Source organism: Hibiscus syriacus, unplaced genomic scaffold (assembly GCF_006381635.1).
Source record: "Hibiscus syriacus cultivar Baekdansim isolate YM2019G1 unplaced genomic scaffold, ASM638163v2 tig00110885_pilon, whole genome shotgun sequence".
Classification (NCBI taxonomy): Eukaryota; Viridiplantae; Streptophyta; class Magnoliopsida; order Malvales; family Malvaceae; genus Hibiscus; species Hibiscus syriacus.
In genome coordinates this window covers 350198-371577 of record NW_024062897.1, presented here as the reverse complement: position 1 = coordinate 371577, position 21380 = coordinate 350198, and the positions used below count along the sequence as shown (strand labels likewise).

At 34.2% G+C, this 21380-nt stretch overlaps 3 protein-coding genes across 6 annotated transcripts; 2 read left to right on the top strand and 1 right to left on the bottom strand.

Annotated features, from left to right (window-relative positions):
* Positions 1-134: 134 nt before the first annotated feature.
* LOC120144252 (DNA topoisomerase 1-like) lies at positions 135-12771 on the top strand. 3 transcript variants are annotated; one of them, XM_039158358.1, is made up of 22 exons: positions 135-305; positions 569-1288; positions 1474-1880; positions 2220-2874; positions 3283-3369; positions 4132-4178; positions 4597-4706; positions 4832-4932; positions 5246-5338; positions 7257-7340; positions 7553-7636; positions 8000-8068; positions 8898-8957; positions 9796-9867; positions 10041-10148; positions 10247-10323; positions 11253-11336; positions 11525-11636; positions 11762-11851; positions 12147-12212; positions 12296-12391; positions 12499-12771. In XM_039158358.1, the coding sequence occupies exons 1-22, from the start codon at positions 228-230 to the stop codon at positions 12619-12621; spliced, it is 3423 nt and encodes a 1140-aa protein (XP_039014289.1). In that variant the 5' UTR covers positions 135-227; the 3' UTR covers positions 12622-12771. The 3 variants fall into 3 exon arrangements, with proteins under 3 accessions (XP_039014289.1, XP_039014290.1, XP_039014291.1); XM_039158359.1 differs by having other exon boundaries at positions 136-305; positions 575-1288; positions 12499-12770; XM_039158360.1 differs by lacking the exons at positions 135-305; positions 569-1288 and having other exon boundaries at positions 1655-1880; positions 2225-2874; positions 12499-12769.
* Positions 4625-20941, top strand: LOC120144255 (THUMP domain-containing protein 1 homolog). 2 transcript variants are annotated; one of them, XM_039158362.1, is made up of 10 exons: positions 4625-4628; positions 10159-10161; positions 12602-12611; positions 16481-16568; positions 16667-16786; positions 17975-18490; positions 19154-19293; positions 19393-19513; positions 20467-20607; positions 20714-20941. In XM_039158362.1, exons 4-10 carry the CDS (start codon positions 16491-16493, stop codon positions 20795-20797), a joined length of 1200 nt encoding a protein of 399 aa, XP_039014293.1. In that variant the 5' UTR covers positions 4625-4628; positions 10159-10161; positions 12602-12611; positions 16481-16490; the 3' UTR covers positions 20798-20941. The 2 variants fall into 2 exon arrangements, with proteins under 2 accessions (XP_039014293.1, XP_039014292.1); XM_039158361.1 differs by lacking the exons at positions 4625-4628; positions 10159-10161; positions 12602-12611 and having other exon boundaries at positions 16415-16568; positions 20714-20935.
* Positions 14221-14964, bottom strand: LOC120144236 (putative F-box protein At1g67623). Its single transcript, XM_039158348.1, has 2 exons — positions 14373-14964; positions 14221-14327 (listed from the first exon to the last, which is right to left on the bottom strand). The coding sequence occupies exons 1-2, from the start codon at positions 14962-14964 to the stop codon at positions 14221-14223; spliced, it is 699 nt and encodes a 232-aa protein (XP_039014279.1).
* Positions 20942-21380: the final 439 nt, after the last annotated feature.

Genomic DNA, 21380 nt, shown 5'->3' with positions numbered 1-21380 from the left:
ATTCTTTCATTTTAAAACTCATCCAACGGTTCATAAATAACAGCTTTTTGTTAACCTTATTTTTACAGGTTTTATATTAGACTTTCCCCACAACCTCACCCAGCCTCTTTCATTCGCTCACCCAGCCCTCACCGTTTCGTTTTGGTATATTGAAAAACCTATCTTTTTAAGCTTTCACTTTGTTTCTTCCCCTATCTGGAACCCAATATTGAAGGATTCAGAGGGAAATGCAGAGGCGCTTGTTGTCTTCTCCTTCAACTACTAATTGCGCAGGACTCCGTCTTCACCCGTCACTGATGCCCAAGGTTCATTTTTACCTTCTTATAAGTAGATTACTTAATTTTTATTCGATGAAACTAGATTACTTATAATTGGGTCCTTCCTTCTTGTTACATATATCTTGTTTGTGTCATAGTTTTTACTATATCACGCAATTTATCAACAATGGTAGTAATGTATTCATAGCTGTTTGATTGAATAAGGCAGCAACATGTTAGTAAGTTGGTAAAATGATGCATCCAAAATTTCATTTGCTTATCTATTAACTGATTGTGCATTGATGTTTCAATTTCAGCTCAAGGTCGTTAAACTTATGTCTTCAATACCATCTCACACTAGATTTAAAAAACTCAGACCCCCTCCAAGCCTCATGTCGAGTCAACTAAAATGTGGTCAACCTTTGAATTTTTTCTCAACCCTTCACAATTCCTTCATGTTTGTTTTGCCACCCAACCACTTAAGTTATAGGCTACCTTGGAATAGAAATGTAACCTCAACATGTGTGACTTCCAATGTTATCAGATCAACCTCAGCCTTTGTGCCACTTTCCAAAATGTTTTTTTCTCAATCCCCTTCAGTGGCAGCTAAGAATGATGGTACGGGTGCCAGAGATGGAAAGAGCACTGGCTTCAGCTTCAGACGGTTTAATAGGCATTCGAAGAAGCTCAAGGGAGTAGCTGCTCTCAATGGTAACAAGGGTGTGCCTTTTGAATCACCTGCTTCAACTTTACTTCTTGACAATGCTAAGCCAGACTCTACTTCCAATGCACTTGTTAACACTTCTAGGCCAGAGTCTACTTCTACTTCATTGGGTACCAATGCTAAGCCAGAATCTAAAGTTAGTCCGAAAAAGAAAAAACAGTCGAGAAGTAAGAACCAAAAGGAACAAATTTCTAGCACTGTTGTTTCCACAGAGGAAGCACCTGTGGTGAAAAGCTCAAAAAATTCTTCTCTGGTAGGGACCTCAAATATTAGCAAAAAAGGTCAGCCTCCCAAACGGACTTCAGAGGTTAGTAGTGATTAAATGCTAAATAGAATTTGGATTTCTGGGGCTTTTAATATGCATGCAGATTTGTCTGTTTGTTGTGTATATAGCATTCAGAATAACAGATATGCATTTTCACTATCTAAATATGTGTGTCTGTGCATGGTTTTAAATCTTTCAAAAGTTTATCTAATAATGCAGTTTTCCAGAAAAATTCAACTGGCAACTTACTTACTGAAGCTCTTGATGGTTCTGCTTTAACCAAAAAGCAGTCCAAAAAGAAAAATACAGGCCCAAGCAGAAGGCAGCCAGTGAGAGAAGACAATGAGCCAATTCAGAAACAGGTGCAGAAAAAATCATCCCAACGAGAAAAGCCGCTGAAGCAACTATATCCTCCCACTGGGAAGTCTGTTATGGTGGTTGAGTCTGTCACAAAGGCGAAGGTTATTCAGGGCTACCTTGGTGATATGTTTGAAGTCTTGCCTAGCTATGGTCATGTTAGGGACCTAGCTGCTCGTTCAGGATCTGTGCGACCTGATGATGATTTTAGCATGCTATGGGAGGTCCCTAGTGCTGCATGGACGCATCTTAAGAGCATTAAGGTTGCACTGTGTGGGTATGTAGCATTTTTAGTGAAAATCTTATCATGTTTTTGTCAGTCTTACGGTCTAATTTACAGATGTTGCACTAAATGAAAATACTTCTCATATTTTAAGTTTCACAATATAGTTTAACCTATCTGGATGTATAATGTTGTTGAAAGAGGGTATATTTGTTGTATTCCTATCTATCGCTTTTAATGAATTCTTGAAACCAATCTTGTAAAGAGAAATCTTATGATATTATTTAAGTGATACAGACATGTTTTAATGTTATCATCGATGATTGTTATCGATTCTTTCAGTTGTTTTTGTTAATATATTTTTCAGTTTCTCATTTTTCTTTCCTTACTCAGAGCAGAAAATCTTGTTCTTGCATCTGACCCAGACCGTGAAGGGGAGGCTATTGCTTGGCACATCTTAGAGATGTTGCAGCAGCAGGATGCTTTAGGTGAAAATGTTACTGTAGCAAGAGTTGTTTTTCATGAGATAACCGAGGCATCCATCAAAAGTGCTTTGCAAATGCCACGGGAAATTGATGTTAACTTGGTACATGCTTATCTTGCCAGACGTGCTCTTGATTATCTGATTGGGTTTAACATTTCACCACTATTATGGAGAAAACTACCAGGTTGCCAGTCTGCTGGACGAGTGCAATCAGCTGCTTTGTCTCTTATTTGTGATAGAGAAACAGAGATTGATGAGTTTAAACCACTCGAGTATTGGACTATTGAGGTTCAGTTGAAATTTGAAGAATCAAATACTGTAGTAAAAGATGCTTCTTTCCCTGCACACTTGACTCATTTTAGTTCAAAGAAGTTAGGTCAATTCTCAATCACTTCAGAGACAGAGGCAAAAGATGTTCAGCAGAAGATTAAATTAGAAAATTTTAAAGTGATCAACTCTAAAAGAAACACCACCCGAAGAAACCCTCCTGCACCATATATAACATCGACACTTCAGCAGGAAGCTGCAAACAGATTAAATTTTCCTGCAACGTATACAATGAAGGTTTGCAAGTTGCTTTCTTTTTAATTTTATAGAACTATGGAATTTTAGTAATCTTCCTTTATCATCTGCTCTCTATCATCTGCTCTCTGTGAGTTAAACTTAGTTTCATAGTCTCAAACGTTTGAAAGTCTCTAATTTTATACTTCAAAATCTTTTTGCAGTTGTTCCTCCTTTTATTGAAAGACTTTGTCTGCATAGCAATGATATTTTCTTCATTAAATGTTGATTTTCTGTTTTGACTGCAGTGTTTGGTTTTACTCTTTACATAGTTGCTTTGGACTTTGTGGTAAACTCTATGGTTGATTGATGAACTCTTATAAGTTGACATGCTTTATTTGCTTTCCTTTTATGTATGCCTTTTGTATCCTTTTCACTCTTTACTGATATTTTCACTCTTAATTAATGCAGCTTGCACAGAAGCTTTATGAAGGGATTCAATTGTCAGATGGTGAGGCAACTGGGTTGATAACATACAGCAGAACAGATGGGCTGCATGTGGGTACATCTGTCGTCTCTCTATTTCTTGCTTAGGTTGTGTTTTCTTTCAAACCCCCCCCCCAAAAAAAAAAAAAGTGAAAGGTATTGTAGCGTGCATGTGCCCTGCACGAGAAGTCTTCATGTGTCTTCCTATGTAGTGTTTTCGAGGTGTCTTTTATTCTAATAAATAATAATTACAGTAATAGAAAATTAGAGGTTGGTTGAGCTAGGCTGAGGAAGACGTGTTACAATCATAAGTAATACCTGTTAGCAATAATTGGCAGTAAAGGTGTAAATTTACTTTGGATTCTTGGGAAGACAGTAGTTAGAGATTTCTTGCCCTAAAAGGTCAGAAAAGATGGAAAATATTATAGGTTACTTCAAGTTCCTTAATTGCATTTCATTGGTTGTTTGGGGCATACACTTTTGCTCTTGGTAAGGATATACCTTATCCTTAGTTCATATCTCTTTCAAGCTCTTGGAAAGGGTGATACCTTATCTTCATTTCATATCTCTTTCAATAGAGTACTCCTCTCTCGATGTTAATTAGTTTATATGCTTCTTGTCATGTAAATTATTATTCTGCTTCTTGATCTGTGCTACTGTGGTAGAACACGAATTAATACTAATTACCGAACTTTCAGTTGTATGGATATTTTGTGTATAATGTTCTCTTGACTCATGCGTCTGTCCCAACTCTCTAGGTTTTATTTTCTGCCCTAGTTTTGATATAGTTGGTGATCTTTTGGGGTTTATAATACTCTCTCTTTATTATGTTAGATTTCTGATGAAGCTGTTAAGGACATTCGTTCCTCGGTTACGGAAAGGTGATTTTTTTTTTTTGTATCTGAATTGTTAAGCTAAAATATTTTGTCTTCTTTACCTGGGTGCTGATATCCTGACAATATGCCTGTGCTAACGGTTTTTGCCATGCCAGTTATTGTTGCATATCTATAATGTTACTTGAAGTGAACAATTGATATATTATCATATGTAACTTTAATCTTATACATTTGTGTATCCTACATTCTTACCTCTGTTTTCTGGTTGATTGTTATGATCAAAGTCTATTATCCGTTTTGTCCTTTCAAATTTTTAGTGTGGTAAAATAAGGTATCAATTTTTTCCTTGATAGACACCAATTTACTGTAGGTTGCATTGCAGTTAAAGTGACTGTTCAATTTTTTGGCAAGTATCTTCATCTTCTAATTTGCTGACTATAAATAAAAACATAAATTTATGCAGATATGGGCCACGTTTCACCCCAGAAAATGCTTGTAAGTATTATAAGAAGGTCAAGAATGCTCAAGAGGCTCATGAAGCAATTAGACCCACCAATATTCGGAGGTTACCATGTAAGTGAACAGATTTGTTTGTTCTTTTACATGTTATGTTTTTACTTTGAACTGTTCTGCAGATATTTTATTTTTTAGTGTGAAATCTCGGTGCCAGTTTACAACTGAACTGTCCTTAATGCCAGCAATGCTTGCAGGAGCACTTGATGAAGATTCATTGAAGTTATACACTCTTATTTGGTCAAGAACAATGGCATGTCAAATGGAACCTGCAATCACAGAGCAGGTTGGAACCTAAATTCTCATCAAATGTTTATTTATATGATGGTTCTTTTATTCATTAGCTTCAATCAGAATAAGCTGGCTTGATTACTCACCATCATTTTGTGGCCATTGTGATTCAGAACAAGCTGCATTGATTTCTTGCTCTGGAAAAAATCTTATTTCTTTTTTTTTAGTAATTGCATTTACTTGCGTGTGGTTTCTCTGTTTCTTCTATATAAATGCTGAAATGGATAGTGTGTCTTGTTATTATCTGCATTGTTGTGAACCATTATACTACCATCTATGTAACACCTAGCATTCATTGTTCTAAGCAGATGCAACTTGAAATCGGGAATTGTGATGAGTCTGCCATTTTCCGATCTTCATGCTCAAGAGTGGAGTTCCTTGGCTATCAGTCTGCTTATCAGGTATAATATACTGTTTTCCCTGTATATATGTATGTGCTGCATACAATTTCTGGTTGCTCCTATCAGTGTTTAATGCGGATGAATGAGGAGATCTCCTTGTTCAACATGGAAAATCTGAATGCATTGTGGTCTACTAATGGTTATTTATGCTTGTTTCTTCTTTATTTTGCAATGCTGTCTACTACATGTGCATTTATATTGTTGAAGTATGGATGGTGGTAAATTTTGTCTTTGGACATAAAATGTCATCACATGGTATTTTGTTTCTGAATTATCTACTTTTTTACTAGTATTTTCTATATTTTAGTCGCTTATACAGTTTATGTATTATCTATTGGCGTTTCATAGTTCTTATGGTAAAATCAGTTATGATTGAGCTAATGGTTTTAATTGGTAACTGAAGTAGCTGTGATTCAAATCAAAATCACATGCTAAATCATTATGGGATTTCTTAATTTTCTTTATTATTGTTACTAAATAGTTTTAATTTTTTTTTTGATAGAATAAGGCCTCATTAAAACCCCCCTTCTTATCCTCCATGTTACAAACATAACATGAAGGACATTGGAAGGAGGGAAAGAGTGCCTCTAACTTTTATTAATAGGAACAATAAAACACCTCCACATCTCAACAACAACAACTTCTTACACAACAAAACTACCATAATTCTGAAAGCATAAAACACCCTAATACACTTTTAATATTAACAACCAAGACAACACCTAAACAGTTACACAACTAAAATCAGCCTATGCCAGCTTTAGCTAATTCATCAGCTTCCCAATTAGCTGCTCTCGAGATGTGCCTTGTGATAATACCCTTCCTCTCCACAGCAGAAGCTATATCCGTTACCAAGGATTGGAACAAAGTAGAACTAAGGATCGGATTATTAATCCACTTCAGAGCATTAGAAGAGTCTGATTCCAAAATAATCCTCTGTTTTGAAAAGAAATCAGTTTCAACTTCCTCAATAAGAATCAACCCTCTATTAATAGCCAAAAGCTCCGCGAGTAAAGGAGGACCTCCCCCAACCTTCTCTGAAAATGACCCAAGCACCAACCCGCTGCAATCCCTAATCAAGCCACCTATACCACCCTTATCCCAATCTTTAACCATTGCACCATCAATGTTTACTTTTAAAAACCCTTCCGGAGGAGGACTCCACCTGGAAGAAGGAAGATTCTTCTTATGCGAATTGCCAAGTTGATCTGCAAGTTTTAAATCACCCATCAAAGAATCGAAATGAAAGTGAACATCCTTAACTGATATTTCAAACCAAGAAACAGTTCTGAAACGTGTAATGAAGAACAACAACACTGGATCAACCTTCCCATTCTGAAAAATCACCTCATTCCTACATTTCCAAACAGACCACAATACTGCTCTTGGAATAAACTTCCATATGTGAGATCGTGGCACTATTTTCTGCAAAGTTTCAATTTTATATGAATTTAAGTTTATAATAAAAGGTAATTAATATGGATAGGAACATGAAATTATCTAGGACTGTAATTCTGGTTTTACGGGTTTGATTGCGTTTTATACATAAATTTTGGTTATTTTGCTGTAATTAGTATGCTACTTCATTTTCAAGTATAAGTAATTTAGTGTCATATTTGGTGTTGTGTTTCAGGGCTTAGGGGTTTTTTAGTTATAAGTACACATGTTATTTTAGTTTCTTGAGGTATTGGGTTTACATTTTTTTTATAAAAAAATTTGAGTATTAATTATTGAAGTTTCACAAATTTTATCGAGATTTTAGGTTCATTCTTTGGTGATTTGATTTGAAAATACTTGTTCTACATTGGAAGCAACATGAAGGTTTACTTGTAACACATGTGACATGATTGCATGTATGTCTAAAAAATACTGACCCCTTTTTCTGGTTTCTACTTTTCATGGTCTTTTAAATTTCTAGGATGATGAATCTGAAACAATCGGATTTAAGGATAACGAAGTAAACCGCTATGCCGAGACTTTTGGCATTCTTAGTTCGTTGAAGGTACTCATTTTTCATTTGATTTTCATTTTTTTAAATATTTAATATTTTGATCTCCATTATGCTTCATAGGGTTTCTATCATATAAAATTTTCTCAGTTGGCCTTTATAGAATATAAAAGATTAGCTGTTGAAGTGAATGATTTGGAAAGTGTTTGTAAAATTTTATGTTCCTTTTTTTAGTTTGCACCATTGCTGACTGATTTGTTTTGCAGAAGGGGGATCGGTTATATCTTGGTGAAGTAGAAACCAAGCAGCATCATACTCAGACACCACCACGCTATTCTGAAGGATCATTGGTATATCTTCTTTACATAATGACGGGAGTGCTTGCTGGCACTTCTCTTATTCAGTGAATTACTATGGCATCATGATTAAGCCATTGCACAGAAATATGATGTGTAAATGCTATCATATAACATACACCAAGATACTTTCAGCTTTTGGACGAAGCATCCGAATTGTTTTGCACATACTGTTCTTTCTTTCCTTCATATATGTTTATTTGGTGTTGATGGTGTAAAATATCCAAATATCATTCTATTCGCTTCTTGCTGAGTGCATGCAACATGGGTTTAGGGAGGGAGACAGTTATTTGATTATGCTGGCTTTTCTTTGTATTCAATGGCCCTTTCTTACCTCCATAATTCTGCATTTTTAAGGTTAAGAAATTGGAGGAGCTTGGAATCGGTAGACCTTCGACATATGCCTCAACATTGAAAGTCTTACGGGTTAGTAATAATGTTGAAATGATCAATTTTCAAATTCACCTTACTTTTGATCAAAGTTGAATGAAGCTTGTTTCAAATGCCAGATACATTCTTGTTACCTAAAATGAACTAAGCTTCTCAATAATGTTCTTTTTAGCTCTGGATTAATAATATGGATTCAAGTGCATGCTTGGTAAGATTTTTCTTTTCGGGGCATTCACTCAGTTTCATAAGTATGATGACACAAAAGTTTTCATTGAAACTTCCTGGAATTTGAACTATTTTGAATTGCTTAGACTGTCTTGATAACATTGGATTTTGTTTGAAAGACATGGTTGATTTCATTAAGATATGACATCAGGGATTTTTAAAAAAAAATTACCAATAGTAAGAAATTAATGCACCAAGAACCCTCCACGCTTTAGCTAATTCAGTATTACCACCTCAAAGAACAAAGCCAAAATATTCAGAATACACGACTGATGTAAAGCTGTATCCCTTTAGAACAACATAACGAAGTGCTAAATTTCCCAAACAAACTCAACCTGGCAAGTACTTTTAAAGGCCTAATTCGGTAGAAAATGCATAAGGTCTTTGAAAACCTGCTTGAAGTGATCACCTTGTGTTGTAGTCCATCATGCTTCTTTCTTACTGGTTACAAGCCAAAAGAAGTAATTACTATGTTGTTTGATTGTTCTTTCTTAATTTGATGCCATTGGTTTTATTATATGTTACAATTTTTCCTGTTCTTTTTCCTTGCAACTGTTGCAGTTTATTGATCTTATTTACCGTCAACTTTTATATTGACAAGATATATTCTAATATGACCTTTCCCATTTTATTACATCAGGATAGAAATTACATGACAGTAAAAAATCGTGTATTATACCCAGAATTTCGCGGTCGCATGGTATGTTATCTCATTTTTGTTCTATTTGATTTATTGTAGTTAATGCTTTAGATTAACTTAATAAGTTCAAAATTTTCTTTAGTGTTGTTATCCTTAATCCATTAGTATTGGGTTTCTTGTGGTTTTGTATTAACGTTGCACATTCCACCTATTTCCAATTGAACATAAGTTGAGTGCTTAACCTGGTGTCGGACCCAATGAGGACGTACATGTGTTGGCCTTAATTTAGCTATACGTGAGGGGAAGTGTCAAGTTGTCTTGTCCAACATCTATTGAGTATTACTGTATTGGATTTATTGTGGCCTTACGTAAGGTTGAGCCCTCCATCAATTAGCAATTGATATTAGGTTTGATGCAATAATAATTTAATTAGTGTTAGGGAGTTAACGTTTCAAGTAACACACTTCTTGCTGCAATTAGTGATAAGTAGTTGTTCATGTAGAGCACAAGGTTCTTAACCTTGAGGTCGTGGGATCGAGTCCCACGGAGGGCATTTCATAATTCGGAGGTCTCTTACGGAAGCTGCTCTCAACCTGGTGTTGGGGATAGCCTACTATCTTACCTCCCCCTTACCCCATACATATGGGAAAAAGGGACAGCCATTTTTAGTTGTTCATGTAGCCAAATATGGGGAAATTTTATTTGATACAAGAAAGTAGTACAGTTGAAGTATATTTTATCAGTAGGTGGTTTTTGCATTTTGTCGAATTTACAAAAATATACTAATTTAAAGTAATTAATATATGTAATCAAGTTGGGCTTCTAATTAACTATTATTAGTGATTTTAAGCACGCTTTCAAATCTACTATTCTCTAATACATTCGGGATGATGTCTAGGTCTCAGCATTTCTCTCTGACCATTTTTCTGAGGTCAATGATTACAGTTTTACAGCTGATATGGAGACAGAAGTAAGTTGCAGACCGCTTGATTGTTGTACTTGTAGCTTAAAGTCTTTTCAGTTTGTTGGGTTTGAAGTAGTTGGAATGTGGCTTCTTTACGTTAGAGTAGTGTTATTGACATGTTTCACTTGTCACTTGTATTTACAGCTTGACAATGTTTCACTTGTCACTTGTATTTACAGCTTGACAATGTTTCTGCTGGATTAACTGAATGGAAAGGGCTCCTTAGGGACTACTGGGCACGTTTCAGCTCATATTGTAGTCGTGCTGCGAGTGTTCACATTCATCAGGTATCCCAAGCCAGTCCCATCCCTTACTCAAGCGTCACAGTTTTCTCTATTTTTTACTTTTTTATCTTACAATATTTTCATTTCAAATTTTGATTCAGGTGGAGAAGATGTTGGAAAAGACATTTGGAGATTTCTTGTTTGCTTCTCTCCCTAATAAAAGTAGGACGTGTCCAAGGTATGCTGTATTGTCTTTTGTGTTTCCTTGGGCATTTCTCTATCCAAAACTCCCATTAGCCCAAACATTTCTTTAGTAATAAAAAAAATACACATTTGTAAAAACAAAAGAACTACAATTGAGTCTCTATCAGCTCCAATATCCATTTTACTGTGTAATCCATCGCATTTAGACCCATTGAACTTTTTAGATATAGAGTTGAATGTTTTTTGGATTGGGTTTAAAGAAAGCAAGCATTGCTGTTTAGAAAGGGTTAATGAATAAAATAAGGGAATGAAATTGGTTGTGGTGGTCATGGATTTTGTCGAGATTGTTTGCCTTCTTTTTTGTTCTATTTTTTGCATATATATGATACATTTGTTACAGTATTACTTGCCTAGGTGCTAGGCGCAGCCGGGCGATGAAGGTTGTGCCCGCCTGGGTTGAGGCGAGGCAATTTACAGGAGGCTGTGGGAGGCGTGCGCCTACGGGATTTAGGAGCCGGGCGCAGCGCCTTTGCACTTTTCAGATTTTTTTTAAAGATATTAATATTTTTAATAAATAATTATATTTTAATATTTAAGAAAAACCCATCTAACTTTACTCTCAGTCTCTCACGATACACAATTGAAAAAAAAGAAAAACTCGCCAAACAAAATCCCTAACATTCTTTCTCTCCATTGCACACCCCTCTTCACTATAATATTATTTAAAGAACTATAATATTGTTTATCATGTTAGTTTGAGTACAAAATATAGTTCACACTTGATCTATATTATATATTACAAACAGTGTGCCTCGCATACGAACGTCTTGCGCCTTGTGCCTAGGCTCAAGGGACCTTTTGCACCCTTAAAAACCAAGTTACTTACTTGCATATATAAATGCTATTTTAATTCGTTCACTCTTCAAATAAAGCTTACTGTATCTTTTTCCTACCTTTTTTCAGTTGCATGGAGGGCACGTTAATATTCAAAGTAAGCAGGTTTGGTGCAGGCTATTTTATAGGGTGTGACCAACATCCAAAGTGCAAGTAAGTAAGGAGCAGTACAATAATTTCTGGATTTTGATGCATACACACATTGCATATACCAGTGCATGATCGTGAACCTTTTGGTAATTTTTCTGTTTACGATTAAGAAGAGCGTTGTAATCTTCTATATTCTATTCACTATCATCTTTTGGTTTTCGAGTTTTTTTTTTGAATCATTGATTTTTTAGGTACATTGCTAAGTCATTATATGGTGATGAGGAGGACGGAGAGAGCCCTCAAAAGAACAACAACATCGAGGAGCCAAAACTATTAGGTCTTCATCCAGGGACCAATGAGAAGGTTAGCATCTAATAGTGGTCTTTTAGTATAAATGAAAAAGATTTTGGATCTTTATTTTCATTGGAATTTTATGTTTCCGTTTGTTATAACTAGACACTAATTGTTTCTTCTTCCATCCCTCTCAGATTTTCTTAAAGAGTGGCCCTTATGGACACTATGTGCAGCTTGGTGAAAACAGGACCGGTTATCAACCCAAGCGATCCTCTGTTTCTCATGTATGGTTACGTCTATTTTTATATCTGCACTGTTTCGTAATTCTGGCGGTGTAAGTTTCTGAAAGGAATCATATCTTGTTGTTACGAACCACTCGGTTAATGAAACACCGATGAAGTAGAATTTTAATAACTCATGCCACCGCCTTTTCGCTGATAAGATAAAGATACTCTTGTTTACCCTAAGAATGACCAGTAAATATTATTTTTATTTTTGTAGGGAGCACCTGTAAGTACTCTTTGATATGTTTCAACCTTGTTATGAACAGACCGCTGACTAATTTTTTTTTTCATTCAGATAAAGAACATGGATTCTATCACCCTTGAAGATGCCCTCGAGCTGCTGCGTTACCCTGTGACACTGGTACTTAAGGACACCTTTAATGAGAGCTATGTTTTCTTTATTCCGTGGAATGTCCAATTTGAATCTTTTACGCATCTTGGCAGGGAGAACACCCCAAGGATGGGCACCCTGTGATATTGAAGCTTGCTAGGATCGGATTCGCTGTTCGCCATCGACGCACCACTGATCCTGTTCCCAAGGTAAGTTTGTATTCGATGGAAAAAATATTCTTTAGTTTCATGATTCACTTGCTGTCAATAATCGGGAACGGATCTCCAAAAAATAACGATCATGGACATGATTGTAGGGTATGAAGCCGAAAGATGTGACCATAGAGAAAGCATTGGAACTTTTGTCAAGTAAAGATGTAAGAAGATCTGGACGACCTAAGAACAAACCAAAAGTTGAAGAAGAAGAAGAATACATTTGAAACCAATAGTGTTGTAAGGTAGAGAATTTTGGGATAAGTACCAAGGATTTTGGCTGGAGGTAAGAACAAATCATTAGGCACGGATAGCAGCGATGACTTCTATTGTTTTTCTTCAACATGTAATCATGGATATGCATGGTGAGGTTGAATACATTATAATTTATTTATTTATTTATTACATCATTATTATTTTTCATATACCACTTGCTTCTGTTTTTGACCGATTAATCCAAATCGGATACTATAAAAATTTATTATGAGATTTATTATTATATTTTTAAGGCAAAAAACTCCATTTGAGTATGTATTTTCTTTTTCATATATTGTAACGTTTGGTTAATGTAGAAAAAAAATTAAATATTATGTAACTGTATAAATAGTGATCAATTATTAATATTTTTTTCTTTTAATAATCTAATTATCAAAATTTACAAAATGATCATTTAACTGATCGATTTTATTTTTTTTGTCATCATTGTTAAATGACAAACGGAAAAAATATTTTGGTTATTTATTGAATTTATAAAATAATATATTTAATCTCTTCAAACTTTATATATAATATTAATTTGATCTTAATTGTAATTTTTTTTATTTTCAATATCACACTTTAGTGATAATCTCATGCTAATTCAAAATTTTAAAAAATAGGAATAAAAATGATTGTAAAACTCATAAATCCAAAAACACAAATTTTTTAACACATTAGTATATGTGCTTGAATCAATCAATTTCAATAAGAGAAGAGCAGCCAATGAATTTAAGCCCAAGGCCATCCCTCATTTCTTTGTTTCTGTATCATACCAATCCAATAATATTTTCTATAATCACCAAAACCCCAAAACTCTGGGGGGGAAAGAACCCCCAACAGCAACAACGTTTCAAGATGGAGAATCCTCTCGTTCCATGGTCAACTTTGAAAGCTAACAAAATGTGTTACTTCAACAACAATTGTGGTTGCAGTGAACAACAAATGTGTTCCTTCTCTGTCATAGTTTTAGCTTTACATATGTGTATAGTTGTGGAAGTTCATCCCTTGTTACAGCAACAAATAAAAAGTTTAGCATTTTCTAGCATGGTATAGTTTCTCTTGTTTCATTGCTCGGAATCAAGCTTAAAACAAAATGTCTAATGGCGGCTTTGAAGTAGTTTCTAACCTTTTCTCTCATGAATCTGGAAAAACTCATGGAAGGCAGCAATGGCAGCTTTTGTATTCCTCATTTATTAATTAAATTGTATTAAAGCTGTTTATACACACACACACATATGTATATATGAAAGACTAAAGTGTTAAAAGCTTTAGGCAAACCAGCTTCAGAGCTGGAAATACTGCAGAAACAGTACGAGGAGAAAAGAGTGAAGATACAAGAGCTCCATAAACAAATCGAAATCGCGAAGAAGAAGAAGAAGAAGAGGAAGAGGAAGAAAAATAAAATCCCAGATGAGAAACATGAAGTTTTCATTGAACTGAGCCAGAAATACAAGTCTGAGAGAGGAATATATTGCACTGTCAAGGTAGTTGAATTAAGGCCATGTCCACTTTTGTTTTCGAAATAGTTTAGATTACATGCACCACGGGCAACCTGGGACTAATTACTTTTAATAAATTAAATATTTCCTAATCAAATTACAAAATACAGTTGCTTCACGATCCCAAAAGCAAGTATCACAGCAATGGCCGACGTTGTTGCTTGCTTCCCAAGCTTCTTCTTCAAAAGAACTCTCACGATCACGATCACGATCACGATCACGATCACGATCACGATCACGATCACGATCACAATCACAATCACAATCTCTTCCTTTAGGCGCTGCCAATGTTTCGTACACCCACATGCAACTCAAAAGCTTCTCCGTTTTCGACCGACAGCTCGCGATGATCTTCGAATTTCTTCTGTTCGACTTGTCAAGATTGAGAGAGGATAAAATCTGAAGCCCTTGTTCCCTCAGCTCACCTCCTAAACAGATGAGGATAATGCCGTAAGCATACATGGCTTCAACATGACCTTTCTCGGTAGCCTTCTTGAAACAATGGAGTCCGGAGTCGGGTTTCTTTCGGCTGAAGCAATCGACCATTCCTTTCCTGTATAACGCTTCGGCGTTCTTGGCAGCTCTGCATCGTTTTTCAAAAACCCTCTCGCTCCTACGCCATGGAACGAAACCAACTTTCTCCATGGAAACCTTCTCAAAGACCTGATCATAGTTCGACGCAGCAAGAAAAGCTTTACAGCTTAACCTGACATTAATGAAATCATTGACAGAACTTGAAGCCGCTTGCATAACGATTTCTGTCAACATCTCTTCTGGAAGAGATATAATATCGCATGTAGATTTCTTTGACATGATTTCCAGATTATTAAGACAGTGTTCGTAAACCCCAACAATGCAATAACATATTTAATAAGATGTAAAACAAAAATATATATATATATATATATATATATATACATAGAGAATTAGAGACGGTGTAGGATTAGGATAACAAAATACTATAATTGGTGGGGTTAAGTATTTGATGTACAAACTTTTACTTTCTTCATTATTACTGACAGTGTTCAATTAGGAAAACAAATTCCTATAACGGGTAGGAGTAATAAATATTCTAAAATCTAAAAAGTAGATATCCGTAGAAAAAATTCATGTACGGATTTGGTTTCGATAGGTTTCGATATGATATGATCTTGTAGGGTTATTTTTTTAAAAATCGAGGTTGGATTAAGTTATATATATATATTTTTATAAAATAAGGTTGGATTAGGTTTAATTTTATGGTGAAAAATCTTCAATCTAACTCGAGATAGTAGTGTAATTATTCTTTATATATGTAAGGATAATATTTCTACAAAAGAAATTAATTTAATTTTTTATATTAGTTTTAAATTTATTTTTTGAAAATTTTGATTTTCGACAAAACGGACGCTGAATCCATATTTAAGAGGTCAAAAAAGGGTGAATAGGAAATTTGTGGATCTAACTATCATCGATGACATCAGTTGACGTTGACCGATGACGGCGATAGTGATGAATGTCGACTAGCGATGTAAACTTTGATTAAATATAAGAGTCAAATTAATATTTTATGTAATTTAAGATTAAATTAATATTTTATATAAAATATAAGGTCAAATTAATATTTCGATTAACTTTTACGAGTTAAGTTAAAATTTAATCATTTTTAATAACTGTCATGGCCTAATGTTCAAAATAAAACGAACCAAAAACAAAAATGATCAGAATTGATAATAAAAATCAAGCAGACAAAAAACATAAAAGATCACCAGTGTTGGTTATTTTAAAAAAATATTAAATTATAGTATATATATATAATCCCGTTACACAACATAAAACGCTTTTAATTTTTATAAAAAAAAATCAATTTTAACTATTTATTTTTACTCATATATATCGGTTCACCCAATTCAACGGTTTTTTCCCTAACCCAAAAGACTTTTTTTCAAAAAAAAAAATTATCCAGCCCGTAACTACCCACTATTCTTAATTAACTACCCATTATCATTTTTAGTCAAAAGTTAAATTGCTCAATATTATTATTTCTCAAAATAAAAATATATTCAATATTATATTTTAAAATCTAGAATATATATTATTTTTAATATATATGAATTGTTTACTCAATATTTTAATTTATAAGTGTCAAGTAATTATTTTTAATTTTTTAAAAATATCATTATTTTATAATTTCATTTTTTGAATATAATATTTTTATCTAACAGTTTCTTTTTATATAAACCGGATTTTTGAACTCGTCTCGAACCGGTCTTTTAAGAGTAGAAATCTTATTTGAACAGAACTGAGAACTACAACCAAACCCTCGAGTCGGAAGCACGAAAACACTTAAAGAAGCTTCAATGGCTGCCGAAAACAAGGCAAAAGGCAACACTGTGACAGCCAAAGGCAAGAAGAGGAAGCAGTATCTTCCCCACAATGTTAGCCCAAACTCTCTCTTTTACTCTTCACCCCAATATTTTCATGGGGTTTTATTTTTATTTCTTCAACTTCTTTTTTTTCTTCTTCTGGAAAACAGAAAGCAGTTAAAAAGAAAGGGGCATACCCATTAAGGCCTGGAGTCCAAGGTTTCTTGATCACTTGTGATGGTGGCAGAGAACGCCAAGCTGCTCATGAAGCTATCTATGTTATTGATTCTGTATGTTTTTTCTTTGCATATTTTCTTATTTTGTAGTTTATTGTTGAACCTTTTTTGTTTGTTTTTGTTATTAAAATTAATTTCGGATCATTAATTGATGATTTTCCATCTGGGTATTCGTTTGCAATTCAATTTCCGTGGTTAAATTTTACTTTTTTTATATGCAAAATGATTGCTGAGTTTATTTTCTGTGTTTTGATTAATTTCCAAAGTTGTTTCTGCTTTCTTCTGCCCGTATTTATTTTATTTACTTTCAAACTATATATATATTGTTTAATGTTTTAATTGCTCTCTTTTCCTCCTTCGTTGTTCCATCATGTTACTCTCATAACATGGAGGGATTGAAGGAGGATTTTAATGGGGCCTTTCTATCAAAAAAAAAAATGTTTTAATTGCTCTGTTGGGGAGACATGGTTTTTAGCTGGGGGATTTTATGCCAGATTAAAATCAGTTAAAGCTTTGATTTTGAACTAATAATGTGAAGTTGAATCTTAGAATCTCATCAGCTTCTATTAAATTATAAATTATAGGCTTGGAATGTGATGACAGTTGTGACATTGCTCTTTAAGCCTTCGTCTTTTCCATTCCTTTACTGTGTTCATGGTTCATTTTCTTTTCAAGTTTATGTTTTTTGGTTCACAAATTATTATTAAGACTACGAATCAAAGATGATCTTGGTTGTGGCTAAAAAAACATTATTTTGATAGTATAGATGTTAGGTGTATCCTCTTTTCTCACACTGTCTTGCTGCTTTATCCTATGATCATCCAATTCTTCCTCTTGCGTTCTCTTTATTCATTATATTGACTGTAAGTTTACGTTTAATTCATTGATAGGATTGTTTGCGTCCAAAGATTCTTGGTTTTATAATATTCTACCTTTGACCAGCAATTCCCTGGCATCATCTCTGATCTTTGATTTCTTCTCTCTCTCTTTTTTTTCTAAAAAAAATTATCTTTGAATTGGATCATGTGAAGTAGCTGAGTTCTTATTTTAAATACCAAATCGGGCTCGTATTTTGACCCAGTATCTCTGCAACACCATATCAACATGAGTAAGATGCCTTAAAATTCTCTGTCCATTTATATACTGTTTATTCCTGTGCTTGAGTTAAGGCAGTTGCTAATGCTCCTCTGCTATTCTTTTGTGCATTTACCTTAAACTTCTGGTTATTTTACTTCCATGCAGTTTTTTGAAGATCTAGTCAATGGAAAGGATTTTGGAGAGGAACCTGCAGTGTTACCAAATAAGCCTCTAAATAAAAAGATTACTTTCTCATATAGTGATGATGAAGACATTGATGAAGAGGAGGGTGATGATGAACGAGAGGAGGAAGGGCAAGAGGAAGTTGTTAAATCAGATGCTAGTAGAGAAAATGATGCTAGTCAAGAAAGTTTAACAAATAAAGATTCGGACCATCCAAACTCAGATGATGTGTGCCATGGAAAGATAGCAGAAGAGACCAATGGTACTCAGAAGGATGGAGCAAATATTGAAAATCAAGTAGATAAGTCGGAGGATCCACCAGAAAAGGAACAATGCCTTGAAACAGATACATCAAATCAAGTAGATAAATTGGGGGAGCCATCAGCAAAGAAACAATGCCTTGAAACAGATACATCAAAAAGTGCAACCAGTGAAAAAGAGAAATCTATTGATAAGCTTATTGAAGCTGAACTTAATGAGCTTGGAGATAAGAGTAAGGTTAGTAAGCTATGACTGCTAAATTTTGTAATTGATTTTGCAGATTAATGGATGCCAGAAAGAGGATAGTTACGTCTGGGTAAAAAAAGAATAAAGAATTTTATCTGGATGGTGGCATACCTTTTTGACAGGAAGTTATGTTTTTGGCATCTTGCATGAAATGGAGAGACCTAAGGCAATTTTATGCTTATTGAAAAAGAGAAAGCAAGAAGTTAAAATAATACTTATACGATATTTTTCTTGTAAGTTCTATGCGAATTTAACATAGTATCATTAACACTAAATTCTTAATTGAAAATTTCACATATTTTCTTTATGCAAGATGGAAGTAGCCCAAATGAGGTTGTTCCTTCTGTGTTACATTGAACTTTACCTAAAAATATAAAAAAATACTAGCTTATTGTATTTAATCTATCAGCCTTGTACATGTTTCATCTGATTCTTTTATTTGTTTAGAAATGAAAATATTCGTAATTTTTTGTTTATTACTTTTTCCTTCCATATTCAGTTATCTTTTTAGTGTTGAACTAGTCATGCTTTTCTAATGCAATTACTTGTCATTCTCTTGTAAAAAAATGGGTGATGCTGTCCATTATTGCATCTTTTTTCTTTCCAATTTTTTGTACTTGAACCTTTTCTCCCCTTTGCATCCTGGTCGAACAGAGGCTGTTCTTCAACCTTGATTCAGGCTGTAATGGTGTTGTCTTTGTTCAAATGCGGAAGAAAGATGGAGTTCCTGGTCCCAAAGACATTGTGCAGTATATGATGACGTCCGCTGCATCAACAAGGAAGCACATGTCGAGGTTCATTCTTCACTTGCATGTTATGTTCCATATACAAAGCACATAGGAAATGGTCTCTTGGTTGTAGCAAGCTAAAACCTTCTTGTTTCTGTGGTTTAGGTTCATTTTAAGAGTCTTGCCTATTGAAGTAGCATGCTATTCTTCAGAAGAGGAAATTACAAGAGCAATGAAGCCTCTCATTGAGCAGTATTTTCCAGTGGAGACACAGAATCCTAGGAAGGTACGAAATAGATGAATTCTCATTCTTTTTGTTCTGGTTTTCAAGTGATGGAAAGTTTTATAGTGCTTCTAAAAGCTAATTTTCCATAAAATACAAGGACATATATTCAAACTAAGTTGATTGAATCCGTGCACATTGATTTTAACTTGCTTTCTATAAACATTGTTGTATTTGTACAAAAAAGTTTAAATGTTCCTTAAGCATATCTGTTTTTTGTCTTTGGTTGATCCCATTCAGACATATGAATCAAACTTAGATTTGACACAATCAAAATGCATGATTTGTACGAAAGCTACACGATTTAAAGCCACTACTTCTAGTTTTAGCTCAAGGTGGTTGTTTACTTAAATGAGAGATGTGGCTTCCTTTTCTTCTTTAGGGAAGTAACAATTTGAACCGATCAAACCTTTTAAATACGTGTAGTAGCTGCAAAGTGACTTTTCACTTAGTGTGGATTTGCCGGGAAATTAAAATGTTCTTAGAAATTGTATGATTGACTACCATGGCTTTAAATCAGTATTTGATCTATTATAATGTTCTTGGACTTCATGTCTTGTACCATTTGCGTTTTGAAAAATCCATATAAGATAGCCCCCAATTTATCCGTAAACGAAGCAGTCAATGTATTCATGACGAGCCATTCAACTCATGATTCGCTTTGATATATAAAAGAAAACTTTCTACATATTTGAATGCCTTCATTTAGTTTGCATGATAGCTAACTTGAACCCATATTTCGATGATTTATTCCTTGTGGATGTGTTAATCTCATTTTGGGTGGTCAAATAATGTTTATATTAAATTTGGCCTTGCCCCCTGAAGGAGGAAAAAAGGTATACGGATCAGGTTTGTTTTGTCAAGGACCCTGCATGAATAAATGACAGCATGGTTTTGGTTTGATCAAATTCAAAATGCATAATATGTGCTGGGATTGTAACTTTTATTTACTGCAGTTTGCCGTACTATACGAGGTGCGTGCGAATTCTGGTATTGACAGGATGAAAATTATAAATACGGTTGCGAAGGCTGTACCTGCACCACACAAAGTTGATCTCAGCAATCCTGACACAACTATTATAGTTGAAATTGTGAAGGTCAGTACATTATGTCTTTGACTAAATATGAACTCTTGTTTTGGCACATTTGCTCTTTGAAAGATCACTTGACCCTGCCTTCCATTTCATTTTTTTCGGGTTTCAGACAATCTGCTTGATTGGGGTTGTCGAGAAATACAAGGAGTTGGCAAAGTATAACCTGAGGCAACTTACATCACCAAAGCAATAAAGAATAGAGATGCTCCTTCCATTACTGGAGCTTCAAGCAGCACTTTGGAAAAACCTGTTAGCTGGCTGGCTTTCTTGCCTTCTGTCAAATTAAGACAAGTTAGGTTTAATATTTTCAGAGTTAGGAAAAAAACATTTTTTATTGCCAAATAAGTGGGTTTCGAATAATCTTTTATCTCAATTCCATATTGTTAGGGAGTCTATTTCTATTTAAGAAGTTCATTAGATATGGTTGTTATTTCTGATAAAAATGGGAGGCCTCGTTAAAACCCCCTTCGTACCCCTCAAGTTACGAAGATAACTTGATGGACATTGGAAGAAGGAAAAGAGTACCTCAAAATTTTATTCCTTTTTTTAAATCTTAGTTAAAATTTTAAAATTATGTTTGTGTTCCTTTATTTAAATTTTTTTATTCATTTAACTAAATAAACATAATTATTTTTTTGTTCATATCCATATATCTAATTTAATAAAAAAATACGAATAATTCATAAGTCATTCGTCAAACGATTCATTAGTTTATAATCTTACCTTTAAAGTATTAATTTTTTTTAACTGAAACATGTAAGCATGCTATTTATCCA